Consider the following 13,690-nt stretch of genomic DNA (forward strand, 5'->3'; position numbering starts at 1 on the left):
TTCATTGTATGTGCAAGCACACATGCAATGAAAACCAACCACAGATTTCAGCAAGTTTTTGCTGCGCAAGAACAGGGCAACAATATTTTTTTATATATCCAATTTGTACTCCAAATCGCAATTAACATGAAAGAGGCAATATTTTTTTCACTATTGTGATAACCTCTTACTAAGTTTTATAAAGGCTGTCTCTACACTCCATGCTTTTTGCATTTGAGGTGCTGTTTTAGCCTTGAACCACCCTACCTCTAAGTTGTTTTGTCCCTTTCAGATGTTGGAGCTTATCCAGCGTTGCACAGCACACATGCAGGCCACTCTGCTGAATCACACCTTGCTGTACAAGGTTCGTTCTCCGAGAGACCTTGTATACAACCCTTCCAGGTTTGGGGGCATCACACAAGGGTAAGTGGTTTGGTACATTTTTCTCCCTTTCTCATAATACCAGAACTTCCATTATTAACAGGCTTCTAAATAGGTGCTTCATAATTGTAATTCTTCTGACCTTTGTGTGATCATGTTCTTTCATTTGAGGAAGCCACAAAATGTGTATCTATGGCTCTCTTCCACTTGCATTAAAAAGGTATTTAATTTATTTTGTTTATAGTCTTTCTCACTGAGACTCAAGGCAGATTACACAGTATGAGTCAATGCAATCAACAGGATGTGACATCAATAACCAGTGCAATAGGATTTGGGCTGCAGAAATATGAAACAGCTGAAACAAAGCATAAGCATTAATATGACAAGTTAAATGATGCAGAAATTATGTAGTAGGATCCTACTTAGAGCAACAAAAACATGTACGGTGCTCAGTACACTCCACAGTTCCTGAATAATTCAGTTTTGCCTAGTTTGCAGAATGCCGAGAGAGTGGAAGCCTTCCTGACCTCATCAGGCAGGCCATTCCGAAGGGGGAGGGGGAGACAAAGAATGCACATGTATGGGCAGTTTTTGATCTTGCCCATTTGCATGGTGGCACCTGCAGAAGGCCCTGCTCAGACAAGGGAAGCTGTCAGGGCAGAGCAAAGAGGGACAGAGGGTCCTGTAGATGTGAGGAAACAAGGTAAGGAAAGGCTTTGTATTTGATAGCCGATACCCTGAATTGAACCTGGTAGCTTGATGGCAGCCAATGGAGTGACTGCAGAATGGGAGTGTGAAGAAGACTGGTTCTCTAAAATTTCTTGTCTGTTTCAAAGTTTGGTTCAGGTTGAGTTGCGGCCTACTTGTGAGTCATTAGAATTCAGAAACAACTTGCTAAGCCAGAGGAAGCTGACCTTGTGAAACTGCAGATAAACACCCAGCTGCAAAGGGGAGTCAAGGAGCCCAGTACAAGTTTCCAAGTAGTCACATTCCATTCAGTTAAGGTCTGTGATTTGCACCTGTGGGAAAGGGCCAACCTAGCTGCAGACAGTTTCAGTTCTCACCCCCCCCCCCAGGTCAGACCACCACTTAGGTAATCTGCTTAGCCATTGGCCTCGTGAATTGGCTATACATCACCACCTAGGGTCCCTGTTGGTCTTTTAGGCCTGAGACCATTTATTTATTTATTTATTTATTTAATTCAATTTAGACCCCGCCCTCCCCGCTATGCGGGCTTAGGGCCCCTTGGCCATAAAGAAGTAGGTTTCTAGTCTGTTCCTTAGCTTGATGGTGACTGTCTGAGATCCTGACATGCAGTCATCATTTCACTCACAGCAGCCATCTTGAATGTTGCTTGTGTGAGCCAGGCAGCTCCTGGCTATGCTGACTCTGGAGAAAGCCAATTTGGATTATTGGAACTTTCTACTGAGAATGGGGTAACATCTGATATTTGGAACCAATGTATTACTGTTCTAGTTAGCTTTTGAATTTCTAGCTTTCTTGTCTTATCCTCACAGTTCTTGTGTGCACCTTAATAAAATATGTATTTTAATTTACTCTTGTGGTTATTTGCCCTTTGAAAGGTGTAGTGTATCAGGCCCCGACAGGGCCGGGCATGCATGGGCTTGTCCAGGCACAAACACCTCAAGCTTCATGCCAAAAGACAATGGGCCAGTAGGATCCTAGCCAGGCCCAATGAAAGGGCTAGGTCCCAGGCCAGGAGGCCAATAGGTCTCTTGGTCACTCACTGTAAATAGCCTATCGGGAGTGGGGTGTGTGTTTGGTGGTGGGTTTCTCTGAGGGAATATAAGCTGGCCTGCGAGCCAGTTAACTTGTCTTTGTTCCTGACTAAATAAAGGTTTGCTTAGCTGAAATCACTCTCCGTATGCATACTTTTCAAAAAGTATGCAAACGGTGAGTGATTTCAGCAAAGCGTACTTTATTCTATCTAGAACAAGACTACTTTGGCCGGCTCGCAGGCCGGTTTATATCCCCCGAGAAACCGCCACCCAAAACACACTCCTACTTCCCTATAGGTTATTTACAGTGACTGAGAGTCCCATAGGCTCTCGGCCAGGAACCTAGCCCCCTGATTGGAGCAGGCTAGGATCCGCATAGTCCATTGTCTCTTGGGGCGAAGCTCGACGTTTGTCTCTGGACTTGTCTGGACTGGATACATTACACCCTTAAATGACCTCAGTCTAGATCCAGAGCCTAGACTGTCTGACCACCTACCAGAGTAATTGCTTTTGTGAGAAACTCATTCTGCAAGCTTGCCTTGCAGGGCTGACTTTCTTATTTAGTCCCGGTAAGGTTGGAAGCTTGCCCTTCGGCTTCTAATCATTGGGATAGTCTAAAGGGTTGGTGGCTGACTACCAGGCTGGTGTGTGAGGAGTCACACCCCAGGGTTTGTAATTTTGTGCTCTGCAGCCCTTAAACAAAGAGTTTTGGCCCTGGACAGGACTAGGACTCTTTGACAGGGAATAATATGCATGTTCCACCTAGCCCCTTATAATAACTGGATTGCAGCATCCTGTACCTGTGTAGAGTGCATTACAGTAGTTTAGTCTTGATGTTACTGTGCCATGGAGCCAGATGGCCAGAGGTAGGGCACCATCTTCCAGGGAAGACTAAGTTGGAAGAAAGCATTTTTTGCAGCTGCATTAACTTGATTCTCCAGCAGTAAGGTTGGATCCAGTATAAACCCTAGGCTCTTAACAGAAATAGCAAGGGTCAGCTGAACCCAATTGAAAGTGAGGAGCTCGATGTCCTTCAAAATCTTTGCCTTTTCAACCAGCATTATGTCTGTCTTGTCAGGATTTAGTTTGAGTTTGTTCATTGTTAGCCATTTTAACCCTAGCAGACAGGCAGTGATTTAGGCCTTCTCCTGCATCGAGGAGATTTGGGTTTGGAGACACAGAGCTGGGTGTCATCAATGTATTTTTACTTCTGTTGGGATATATTTATATTCAGCATTTTGGATTTCAAATTACGTAGCTAATCTGTTTTACATATACACTTTTGGTTTCTTCTTTAATATTCGGTATTATATATTTTTGCCACCTCTACCTACTCATCGTTAACTTTTAACAATAAATAATATATCAGTGCAGGGAAAAAATCTGTTATTTATCTCATAATAAGAAGGCAGAAGATATTTCTGCTCAGGATCCAATTCTTTATACATTTATGTTCAAGATGTTACATTTAAAACTTACTCTCTTCCCACTTCTACATTTCAATATATTTGTATACAAATTTTTGAAGTACTTCTCATTCTAAATTTGTCTCCTGCTTGCATAATCCACACTCCATCTGTCCTCAAATTTCATGATTGATTTATTTCTCAGATAAGTTGTTCATTTTGCCATTACTGCATATTCAGCAAGTTTATTTTCCCATTCTTCTAGGCAGAGGCAGACATCTAGTTTCCATTTTGCTGCATAGATAGTTCTAGCTGCTGTTACCATGTATACCTAACAGCATATTCTTAGCATCCATAGAAAATTTAAATTTTAATGTTCTGCATTTTCCCATGTATTTTCTTCCAGTATTTTGCTTTTTTACAAGTCCACCATATATGAAAAAAGTTCCATCTGTGTCTTGGCATTTCCAATATTTTCCTTTGTAATTTTTGTTTGTTTTCTCAATGTCCTTTGGGGCTATATACCATCTAAAAACATTTTGTACCAATTTTCCCTTAATGCCTGGCTGACTGTAAACTTGATTTCTTTTTCCCATAAGCATTTCCATTGTTCCATAGATATCTGCTCTCTAAAATTCTGCATCCGTTTGATCATGCAGTGTCATTCTTGTACTGGTAACAGTGGACCCCAAAACTATGACTGATTTGTTCTAAAAGCTTTATATAGAGATTAAAAAGTATGGGGGGAGGGTGGGATTGCTTTCTGTGGAACCCCAGAGGGCAGGTCCCACACTGATGATAACAGGAACTCTTTGAGTCCGGTCTGTGGGTGCGGTCAGACGGTGTACTGAGAGCCGGTTAAACTGCTCCGGTTCTAACCAGATTATATTTGATCAGGATAATCGTGATCACACTTACCTCCCTTATCTTGCTTTACCACGCGGGATCGCATGTTGACGGGTTTTTAAATTTCCCCCCTCAGTTTGTGCATGCGGATAGGCGCCCCTCCGTAAAAGGGGGGGAAATGATCATGGCGCATCCAACCCCTCCAACAAGAGACTTCCATTTAAACGTTTGACCTGAAAATGGCCTCTGTGAGATCTCGAACTCATCTAAACTCTAAAACAACTGACCGTTTAAATGTCGGTTTTCTAAACATGGTGGCGGAGCTCCAGCTATGTGCACACCGCCAAAGCATTAAAAAAATGGCAGGCGAAAAGCGGAAGCCTCAGGCAGCTTTCGAGCGGGGAGGGGGGTTAAACTGGAAGTGGCTCGCCAACGCCGGGGGGGTCAGACGGCCAAAAAGTGTGGCTAGAACCGGAGAATCAGGAAAACACCACTTGGGGACCTGGTAGCAAAAGGGGTTTTGATCCGGAAACCGACAGCTGGTGACGGTGCGCAGATGTTGGGTGTGTGAACGTGCAGATAAAATCTGTTGCGGAACCGTCACGACACCAGATCAAACGGCGCGTCTGACCGCACCCTGTGAGGAACTATTTAAACCAGTCCAGGGTACGTCCCCTGACAACTGCTTCTGCCTCCAAATGCCTCAACAGGATGGCATGGCACACTGTGTCAAAGGTGGCAGATAAATCCAGTAGGAGCAACAAGGAAGCATGGACTTTGTCTGTGTTCCGATGGAGGCCATTAACCAAAGCTACCAAGGCTGTCTCTTTCCTGCAGCCCACCTGAAGCCAGACTGAAAAGGATTTAAAGCAGACGAGTTATCCAAGAATACCTGTAGTTAGTCCACTACTGCTCTGTCATGACATAATACTGCATCCACCTCAAGAGGTGCTGTTAAGTGATCTCCACGCCTGGGAGGAGAGAATGGAGATCCTCGGCTTGCTTCCCACAATTAGAAGAGACACCTTTAGACATTTATCTGCTATTCGGACATATGTATTTCTTTACAACTGTTGACCATATAACCTTAGCTTGTTATTTTTGTCTTTGCATATCTTACACCATCATGTTACATGTTAATTTCCCTGTCTGTAAGTTTGAGCCTTACCCACCATTCCAATGTATTTGAAAAAGTGTGCGTGGACACGAAAGCTCATACCTTGAGTAAACCTTTATTGGTCTTAAAGGTGCCCCACTGGACTCTAAATTTGTTCTACAGCTCTGTCAGGCACTTTGTCTAGAAGGGGCAGATTAGAGACTGGGCAGGCCTTGGCTAGTATGTGTTCAGGCTTCAAAACCCTTCCTTCCCTTTTTGGGAGCAGGAGGGGAAAGGGGCAAGTGGATTGGAAACCAGCATGAACTGCTTGGATTAAAGTCAGTACATGATAATGGTTTTTCTCAAGGTCTTCTCCCTGTCTGAGGCTCTAACCTTTTTGCACCTGTGGACACCTTTGGAATTCTGACATGGCATGGTGGGCGCATAAAATGGCTGCCATAAAATGGCTGCCCCGGGAGGCATAGCCAGCCACAAAATGATTGCCATAGATTTACTTCAGTCACACAGTGAAGATTCTTGAGCTGTGGTTGCAGCTCCTACCATAGCAACATTTTTAAAAATCTGCCCAGCCAATCAGAAGCCTTTGCTGGGCAAAAGCCCTACCTGGCCCCTCCCACTTCTTAAAAACACTTGGTGGGCACCAGAAAAGATGTTGGCGGGCACCATGGTGCCCATAGTTACCACGTTGGGGACCCCTGCTCTAACAGAACTTATTTATGTACTACCTCTCCAGAAACCTGCTCGAGGTGGCTTGCAATTAGTAAAATAAAATAGTTAAAACAAAACCATTAAAACCGAAGCCATTGAAATACAGATGAACACCCTCAAAGTGCAACCCATGAAAAACAGGCCAATGCCATTAGAACAAGTCAGGGTATAAAACAGCATAGACTACATATGGAGCAGCCTAGAGTGATTTTGTTAGAATGAGCCTTGGGCCAGAAGCCTGGTGGTAAAAAGGCTAAAAAGGAACGTTTTAATCTGGCACTTAAAAGAAAGTAAGGTAGATGTTAGGCGAGTCTCGCAGGGCAGGTCATTCTAAAGCTGAGGTGATACAACCAAAAAGGGCCCTTTCTCTGGTTGCCACCTGCTTTACCTTTGAAGGCTGGGGAACTGGGCCTTCAGAAGATCTTAACTGGCAGGCTGGACAATATGAGTGGAGGTGGTCCTTGACTAACACTGAGCTGCAAAGCTTACCCCAAATGTCTTATGCTGAGTTATAAATTCGATCCATATAGCCTGTTAGGAACTTGTGTCTGGCTCCGAATTCTCCCTGCCCCAGCTGCACAAGCCATGGACAGCTGGAGGCCCTGCTCACCTTATCTTGGAAAGCCAGGGAAGGAAGACAGGCAAGATCCGGGCAGAGAGTTCCTATCTGACTGGAGACAAGACGGGGAGTCAGGAGGAGATGGGGGGGGGGGAACCACAGCAGCCAGGGACCAGTCATTGATCTTACGATGGGTGAGCCAAGGCTTTTAAGGTAGGAAAGAGGCAGAGCAAGGACTGTGGGGAAGATGAGGGTGGCTGTGGCTGTGGCAACAGCCAGGTGCTTCAGTGGCCCAGCTGCAGCAATGGAGCAGGAGGAGAGGAGCCTGGCCAGCCCAGCGGGGGGCGAGGGGTGAAGCCCGGAGGCAGGTCTGAGACTCCCCTGAGCCATAAAGGGAGGAGCAGGTCAGGGAGGCAGGCAGCATAGGGAAGAGGTGGGGTCTCTTCCTTTTTCTTTTATAGCCTTCCAGGTAGAACATGTGGGAAGGGAATTTCATCCAGATTGGGGGGGGGCACAAAGCCCCCCTGGGAGGTTTCCACAGCTGGCTGGAGGAGGAAAAGGGGCTGACTTTACAGTGGGGGAGAGAGAGGGCCAGAGCGAGTTGGTCCGGATAAGGATGAGGACTAGGGTCCTAGAAGAACCCCCTCTCCTTCCCAGTTCTGAGGCCGGTATCAGGGCTCCATTCTCACCCCCTTCTCAGTGGGACAGTGGAGGGTGGGGAACCCATCTTGGGGTCAGGGGTACCTAACGCAAGTCTGGCATTGACCTTCTAGGGTGTCGAGCAGCTGAAGGCCTTTTCTTTTTTTCTTTTAATTCACATCGTGTTCATTGGGACCCAGCCTGCATCTGGCCATCCATGGTACTGGGTCCCCTTAGCTGTAAGTGATTTGGAGGTATCTGGCCCACTTCAGCAGGCATCTGGTGATGCCTGTTCTGGGCTTGTCAACTGCCTATATGGAAGACTATCTGCTGATTACATGTGAACTGCTCTGAGGTCTTCAGTTTATTTGTGGGGTGGAAGTGTGATAATGAAACAGGTGCAATTAAAGGCCCTGTTGACATATGAACGATAGTGATGGATTGGCCTCCTACTCTAGATTGGATGCAATCGAAACTTAAATGGTGACTTTCTCTTCTCTTGTGCACCCAGAACCTAGTTGCACACACTTCTCTTTATTTTTTTACCTGGGCAGGGGGGTAGAGCTCAAGAGACATATTTCAAAAGCAATAGATCCTTAAATCACGTGCCTTTCTCTCCAAGATGATGTTGAGAGTGACAAATTTCCTCAAAGTTGTCTGCCAGAAGAGCAGTCCCTGATGCTTTGCTTTTTCGTTTTTGCCCTTCAGAAGGGACCACAGCCCACTGGGAAGATTTCTGAAAGGTTCGAACAGTTCTGAAAAGTGCAAACAGTTTGGGCGAATTTTCAGCTTTGGCTTTGGGAAGGTAAGCTGTTGAAATACAAAATACAGACAAGGTCCCACTTTCCTTGATCAAGATGAAGAAAAATTCAGTCATTAACTAAAATCAGTATCATAGTGCTATCATATATCCCCTTGGCATATGGATTGTCAACTGGTGGGTGTCAAACATAATCTGACTGGCTTAAGGCCACCAGCTGGCCTTCACCAGAGTGTTCCCACTACCACCACTGCTTCTTTCTGTTAAGGGAAAGCCCCAGCATTAGAAATGGCTGACCTTGGATGGGAAGGGAAGTAGAAATCTACAACATAATTGGGACTGTTGGGCAATTACTCCTGTGTCATTTTTTCATCTTGTATACCTTGAAGACAGTTGGAAATTATGAGCCTCACATTGCTGTCCTCCATTCCCTCCATCTGAAGTTGCATTAAGATCTCTTTGTCTTTCTGTCTGTTCCATCTCAGTTTTATCTCACTGGCAGCAAACAATTGGGCTATCTATCATCACTCCCACTCATTACAGAAAAAGAACTGTTCCAGGCTGACGATGAACGGACCTTCTCATTTCCTGGTGGGCCATACATGATTATGACCAAGTAAGTTCTTATAGAAGATGGGTTTGTACTCTTACATCCTAAATGCAACTCTCTAAATCAAGCAGTTTGTTCTCCCTTGTTGCCCATAATCCCTATTTTACTATCTTTCTCCTTGAAAGAAGCTGCCCAGAGTGTTGAACTGTCTTATATTTATTCAGCTCTGGAATTGATAATGCTAGATGGCATGCCCTCTAATTTTTGTTTTCTTCAACCTTTGAACTTGCATAGATGTGGATTTTTACATAGATATTGCAAGTATTTTCTCTTTCAGAGTAAAATGTACAGGCGGCCTCTGAACTTCATATTTCTTGGGAGACCAGGGACTGAATCCCTGACAAACTATCTGAGAGTGAAAATAAACTTAAAAGTATTATTGATGCAGATTGTGTGCTTGGTAGTCTGTTTAAATTTTACAGCTGAATATTAACAATGGGGGCAGAGAGCAGGGCCAACAAGAGTGACTTCACAATCCAGAAAGGTTTTTCCCCTGATCTTTTTGGTGAGTGCCACTTATCCTCTGTCTTCCTCAGTTTGATGTGGGGCGTGACCCGGGTAACAGTGAAGGAGCTGAATCTAAAACCCCATCGGAACTGCAGCAAGCAGCACCTGGCTGACCTGCTGCTTGCAGAAAAGGAGTATAGCAGGTATGCATCAGCCTATGGAGTAATAGTCACTAGTCAGTGCAGTGGCTAGACGGGGTGTGTGCGTGCGCACAAGTGTGCCACGAGAGAACAGTTTCTGTACTATGAGAAATGGGGGGGGGGTGCGCTACCAACTTGTTGCAGCCCTGTTGCTTCAAGAAAAAAAAATCCCAGTTCCATTTTTGCTTCCCTCCTGTGTAAACGGAACTCTTTGGGTCTTTATTTTTGAGCCATCTTCTCAAACCAGTTCCCCCCTTTTAAATGTAGACATTTTTCAGTGTTTCTTGTGTTATCAGTTATGTGCTTATACCATTAAAATGACATCAAAAGAATAATCAACAGCACTGAAAATGAGGAAGACTCCAATCAGTGGCAGCGACGATCAAAATGGAGATGGACTCATCAGCTTATCCTGATTTTCCTGACTGGCTACATTGGCTCCAGTGCAGCCTCCTGTCCAGGCATTGACCATCTTGAGGCTTGTTTAGCTTTTTGATATCCTACCAGCTTTATATCCCCTGAGACTTTGATCAAAGCCAGATGGTAGAGAGGGAAGCCAGAAGTCTAGTGGCTGACCAGAGAATATGTCCTGAGGGGAAATTTGGTTTCTCTTTTTTTCTAGGATAAACATCTGTGAAGCTGAAAATGTATTTTCTGTGTAATCTGACCTTCTTTCATATTTGGGGGTATTTTATCACCTCTGCAGTAAACTCCGTCACCCGCATTTGCTGCTGTTGATGGCTGAGTGCTTGTCCAGTGACTTGGAGAGAACCCGATTAGTGTATGAGAGAGTTAACTTTGGCTCGCTCTACAGCATCCTTCATGAGAGGGTAATGCCTCCATTTTGTTTTCCTCAGAGTATTGACAGCACCGCCTGTGCTCGGTCAGATCCCTGGAGCCCATTTCGTTTTGTTCTGCTTTTTAAAATTCTGATTGTTAAAATACTTACACCTTTACATTCTTATTATTCACAGGCGGCTTGTAGCAGAAAAAACAATGCAAGTAATACGATTTAAATATAGCAAGCTGGGGGCTGGGAGGGATTGTTGGAAGGAGATCTGGACATCTTTCTCCACTCCCCAAATCCCTCCATCAGGGATTGTTCAGGGTATTCTGTCATTCCAAATAAGGGTGCATCCATCCCCTCCTGGGCCCGCAAATGTTGCGGCATGGGCCCAGAAGGATAGGTCAGTCACCTGATAGCTGGGAGTAAGCTGACCCACGAGGGTGCATTGGTGCCTGCCTCACTGCACTGCCTCCAGCAGTTACATTGGGTCGGCTTGGCTTTAGAACTGGCCCTGCTGTCCATCTTGTTCACCTGAGCTTTGAATAACAACTGAGATGGTTCTTGTTTCTATATGCTTTTGATTCTCATGTTTTTACTGTATGTACACAAAAGGAAGGAATCCTGGATGTAAGACAACCTCCTCCCCCAAAAGGCTAAAATTAAAAAATATAGTTCCGAATTTAAGATGAGTCTACTCTCTGCAAACAGCTGGTGAGCCAGCTGGTGGAGGGGGGGGGGTGCTGCCCTCTGCTTCTGCACCTTCTGGGGGCTGATTGCTGTTCTGTCTGCCCTTGCATCTCCTGGCTGGTGCAAGAAAGCTCCTAGGTGACAAAGGGCAGCACTCCCCTCCATGTATATACGTGAATGGAAGACCCTCCCCCATATTTTCTGCAAAGCCAAAAGGGGATCATCTTACTTTTGGGTAGATACAGTAGTTGTTTCAGTAGTATTTAATTGTTTTAAAACGGAATTTCTTTGCTGCCTTGAAGGCCAAGCTGGTCGAAAGGCAGGGAAGGTATTTTAAAAGTACAAATATTTATATTGTATTTCCAGTGTTTAAAGCACTTCATAGCTTTTATCATAGCGATCCTTAAACGAGACTGTAAGTTAGGCTCTTATTATTAGCTTCCCCATATGGTGGATGGGGAGACTGAAGTGGGGAGAAAAAGTGAGTGGCTTGCCTAACACTGCCTGATTTGTTTCTGGCTGAGTGAAGACTTGAACCCGTATTGCCCCTTCTCTTGGCCATTACACTACACCAGCTCCTTAATCTGAATAAATAGATTTTTAAAAAGCCTAGTGCAGCTGAGAAAGCCGTATATTACCCCATGAATTTCTAAGCCATTCTTTCTTAGTGGATGTACAAGTCAGCTCCACCCATCCGCACCCAGAAGAAGAGCTAGCTATGCCAATCTTCAGTCTGTCCTCCATTCGTTTAACTGAGAATAATGAGCGTCAACTACCAGTTACCACTGTAACTCTCTTTCCTTGCCTCTAGCGCTCAGAGTTTCCAATTGTGCACGCTGAAACGATTGTGCACTTGCTGCTCCAGGTGATTGAGGCCTTGCAGTTCCTGCACATACATGGTTTCGTCCACCGAACAGTCAGCTCCTACGCCATAATGGTTGTAATGACTGGTGAAGCCCGACTCACCAACTTGGAGTACATGATTGAAAGGTTTGAGCCCCATACTTACTGAACTGCTAACACATTATGATGAGGAGGTATGGATGTGTGTGGATGAAGGGCTTGTAGATTGCAAGGGCCCTTGGGCGCAGTGCATCCCTGTGGAACCTTCTGTGCGGTAGGCAAACAAATATGGTCCTCATTGTATGGCCAGTTTGGTGTAGTGGTTAAGTGCGCGGACTCTAATCTGGGAGAACTGGGTTTGATTCCCCACTCCTCCACTTGCACCTGCTGGATGACCTTGGGCAAGCCGTAGTTCTGGCACAGCTGTTCTTGAAAAAGAGCAGTGTCTGTCAGAGCTCTCTCAGCCGCACCTACCTCACAGGGAAAGGAGTTTGTAAGCTGCTCTGAGACACCTTTGGATAGTGAAGCGTGGGGTATAAATCCAATCTCTTCTCTTCTTTTTCCCATATGATATATGGAAAAATTAACTTACATGGGAGAAAGTCAGGGGAGGACACTCAAGACCACTAGTGGAGTAGGGGCTATACTTGCTTTTTGCTGCCCCCAGCTGTTAAGAATCTAATCTGCGTATTCATCCCTACTCCTTCATCTGGATAGACCCATCCTGGGTTCTTTTTATTGGTAACATTGAAGTGTGGTAGCATGTTGGGAACTAGTTTTTATGCGGTGAGGGATGGGGAACGCTCTTCTGCTGCTGTATCTGCCTTGGTCCCAGGAGTTCTGAAGCCCAGACTGTGCTGTTTGGCCACTGTGTGCTGCCCCCTCCTCCCTGACTGCAGTTCCAAGGCTGTTGGCTGAGGTCTAGAATGGCTTCTCCTTAGCCATTTGCCTCTGTCTCTTAAAATGGTGTCTGGGAAATTGTCCATGGACCCTGAAATTCGGGGGCTTCTAATGAGTCATTTGGATCATCTGCCTGTTTCCTAGGCCAGTGTACCTCAACATTCTACTAGTCAGAGCTTCCTGGGTGTTTGGGTGGCTCTGTAGCTCAGCAGTTGCGTCTAGGAGAGCAGCACCCAGTCTTCCTCCCTCATTTCCAGTGTTTGGGGCTCCTGGAGATATATGAATAACAGAGGGCATATGTGGTCAATATGTCCTCCGCACATCAAGCTCCTTGGCCTTCTGTTTCCGGCAGCAAGGATGGTGGAGAACTCAGCAACCTGACCCGGGTGCCCATCTCCTCTCAGCTGTTCAGATGGTGTTCACCAGAAGTGATCCTTGAAAAGTCTGCTACGGCCAAATCAGACATCTACAGCTTCTGTGCTGTGATGCAGGAGGCGCTCACAGGTACGCTTAAGGAGGCAGAATGTTAGGAAAGTGGTCACATGATATGGGAGCCTTGCCAGGAGCTAAGCAGGTCAGGATGTAGACAGAATTTGGCTGGGAGACCACCTGGGAACTCTTCCATGTATACCATCTTGAATCTCACACTGGAAGAAGGCAGGATATCAATGTAGTAAATAAATACCCACCCTCAGAATGGCGGCATTTCCTGCAGCATCTCTACATTCTGACTCCCCATGGCACATTTGTTTGTCTTTCTCTAGACATCTCCACAATACATTCAACAATCCTTCTCCAGACATCCTTAGTTCTCATCTTTCTTTGCCAAAACCCTAACCTTCTCCCTGTTTAAAATCTTGTTCTGAGATGCTGAATGAATCCAATCAGTAAACAAACACTTACATGACTGCATGTTTTCTGTAATCCATTTGGATTACACAGCATGCACTATTATAGCTATTGTTGTGAATTCTGGCTGACCATCCTGTTACGTAATGAGAGCCTTACCAGATCAGACTTGTGGTTCTGCAGCGGCTAGCCAGGTGCCTCTGGGAAGTCTGCAGACAGAGTAGTGGCCTGCC

At 45.4% G+C, this 13,690-nt stretch overlaps 1 protein-coding gene across 1 annotated transcript in view; it reads left to right on the plus strand.

The window, feature by feature from the left end:
* Positions 1 to 13,138, plus strand: part of TEX14 (testis expressed 14) — a 24,954-nt gene extending 11,816 nt beyond the window's left edge. The window contains exons 6-12 of the mRNA XM_015424165.1: positions 272 to 402; positions 8,083 to 8,179; positions 8,620 to 8,750; positions 9,281 to 9,394; positions 10,098 to 10,221; positions 11,677 to 11,855; positions 12,961 to 13,138. Of these exons, the coding sequence (XP_015279651.1) occupies positions 272 to 402; positions 8,083 to 8,179; positions 8,620 to 8,750; positions 9,281 to 9,394; positions 10,098 to 10,221; positions 11,677 to 11,855; positions 12,961 to 13,138 (954 nt within the window). The remainder of the gene's footprint in view (positions 1 to 271; positions 403 to 8,082; positions 8,180 to 8,619; positions 8,751 to 9,280; positions 9,395 to 10,097; positions 10,222 to 11,676; positions 11,856 to 12,960) is intronic.
* The last annotated feature ends 552 nt before the right edge of the window (positions 13,139 to 13,690 follow it).

Source organism: Gekko japonicus, unplaced genomic scaffold (genome assembly GCF_001447785.1).
Source record: "Gekko japonicus isolate JY-2015 unplaced genomic scaffold, Gekko_japonicus_V1.1 scaffold1359, whole genome shotgun sequence".
Taxonomy (NCBI): Eukaryota; Metazoa; Chordata; class Lepidosauria; order Squamata; family Gekkonidae; genus Gekko; species Gekko japonicus.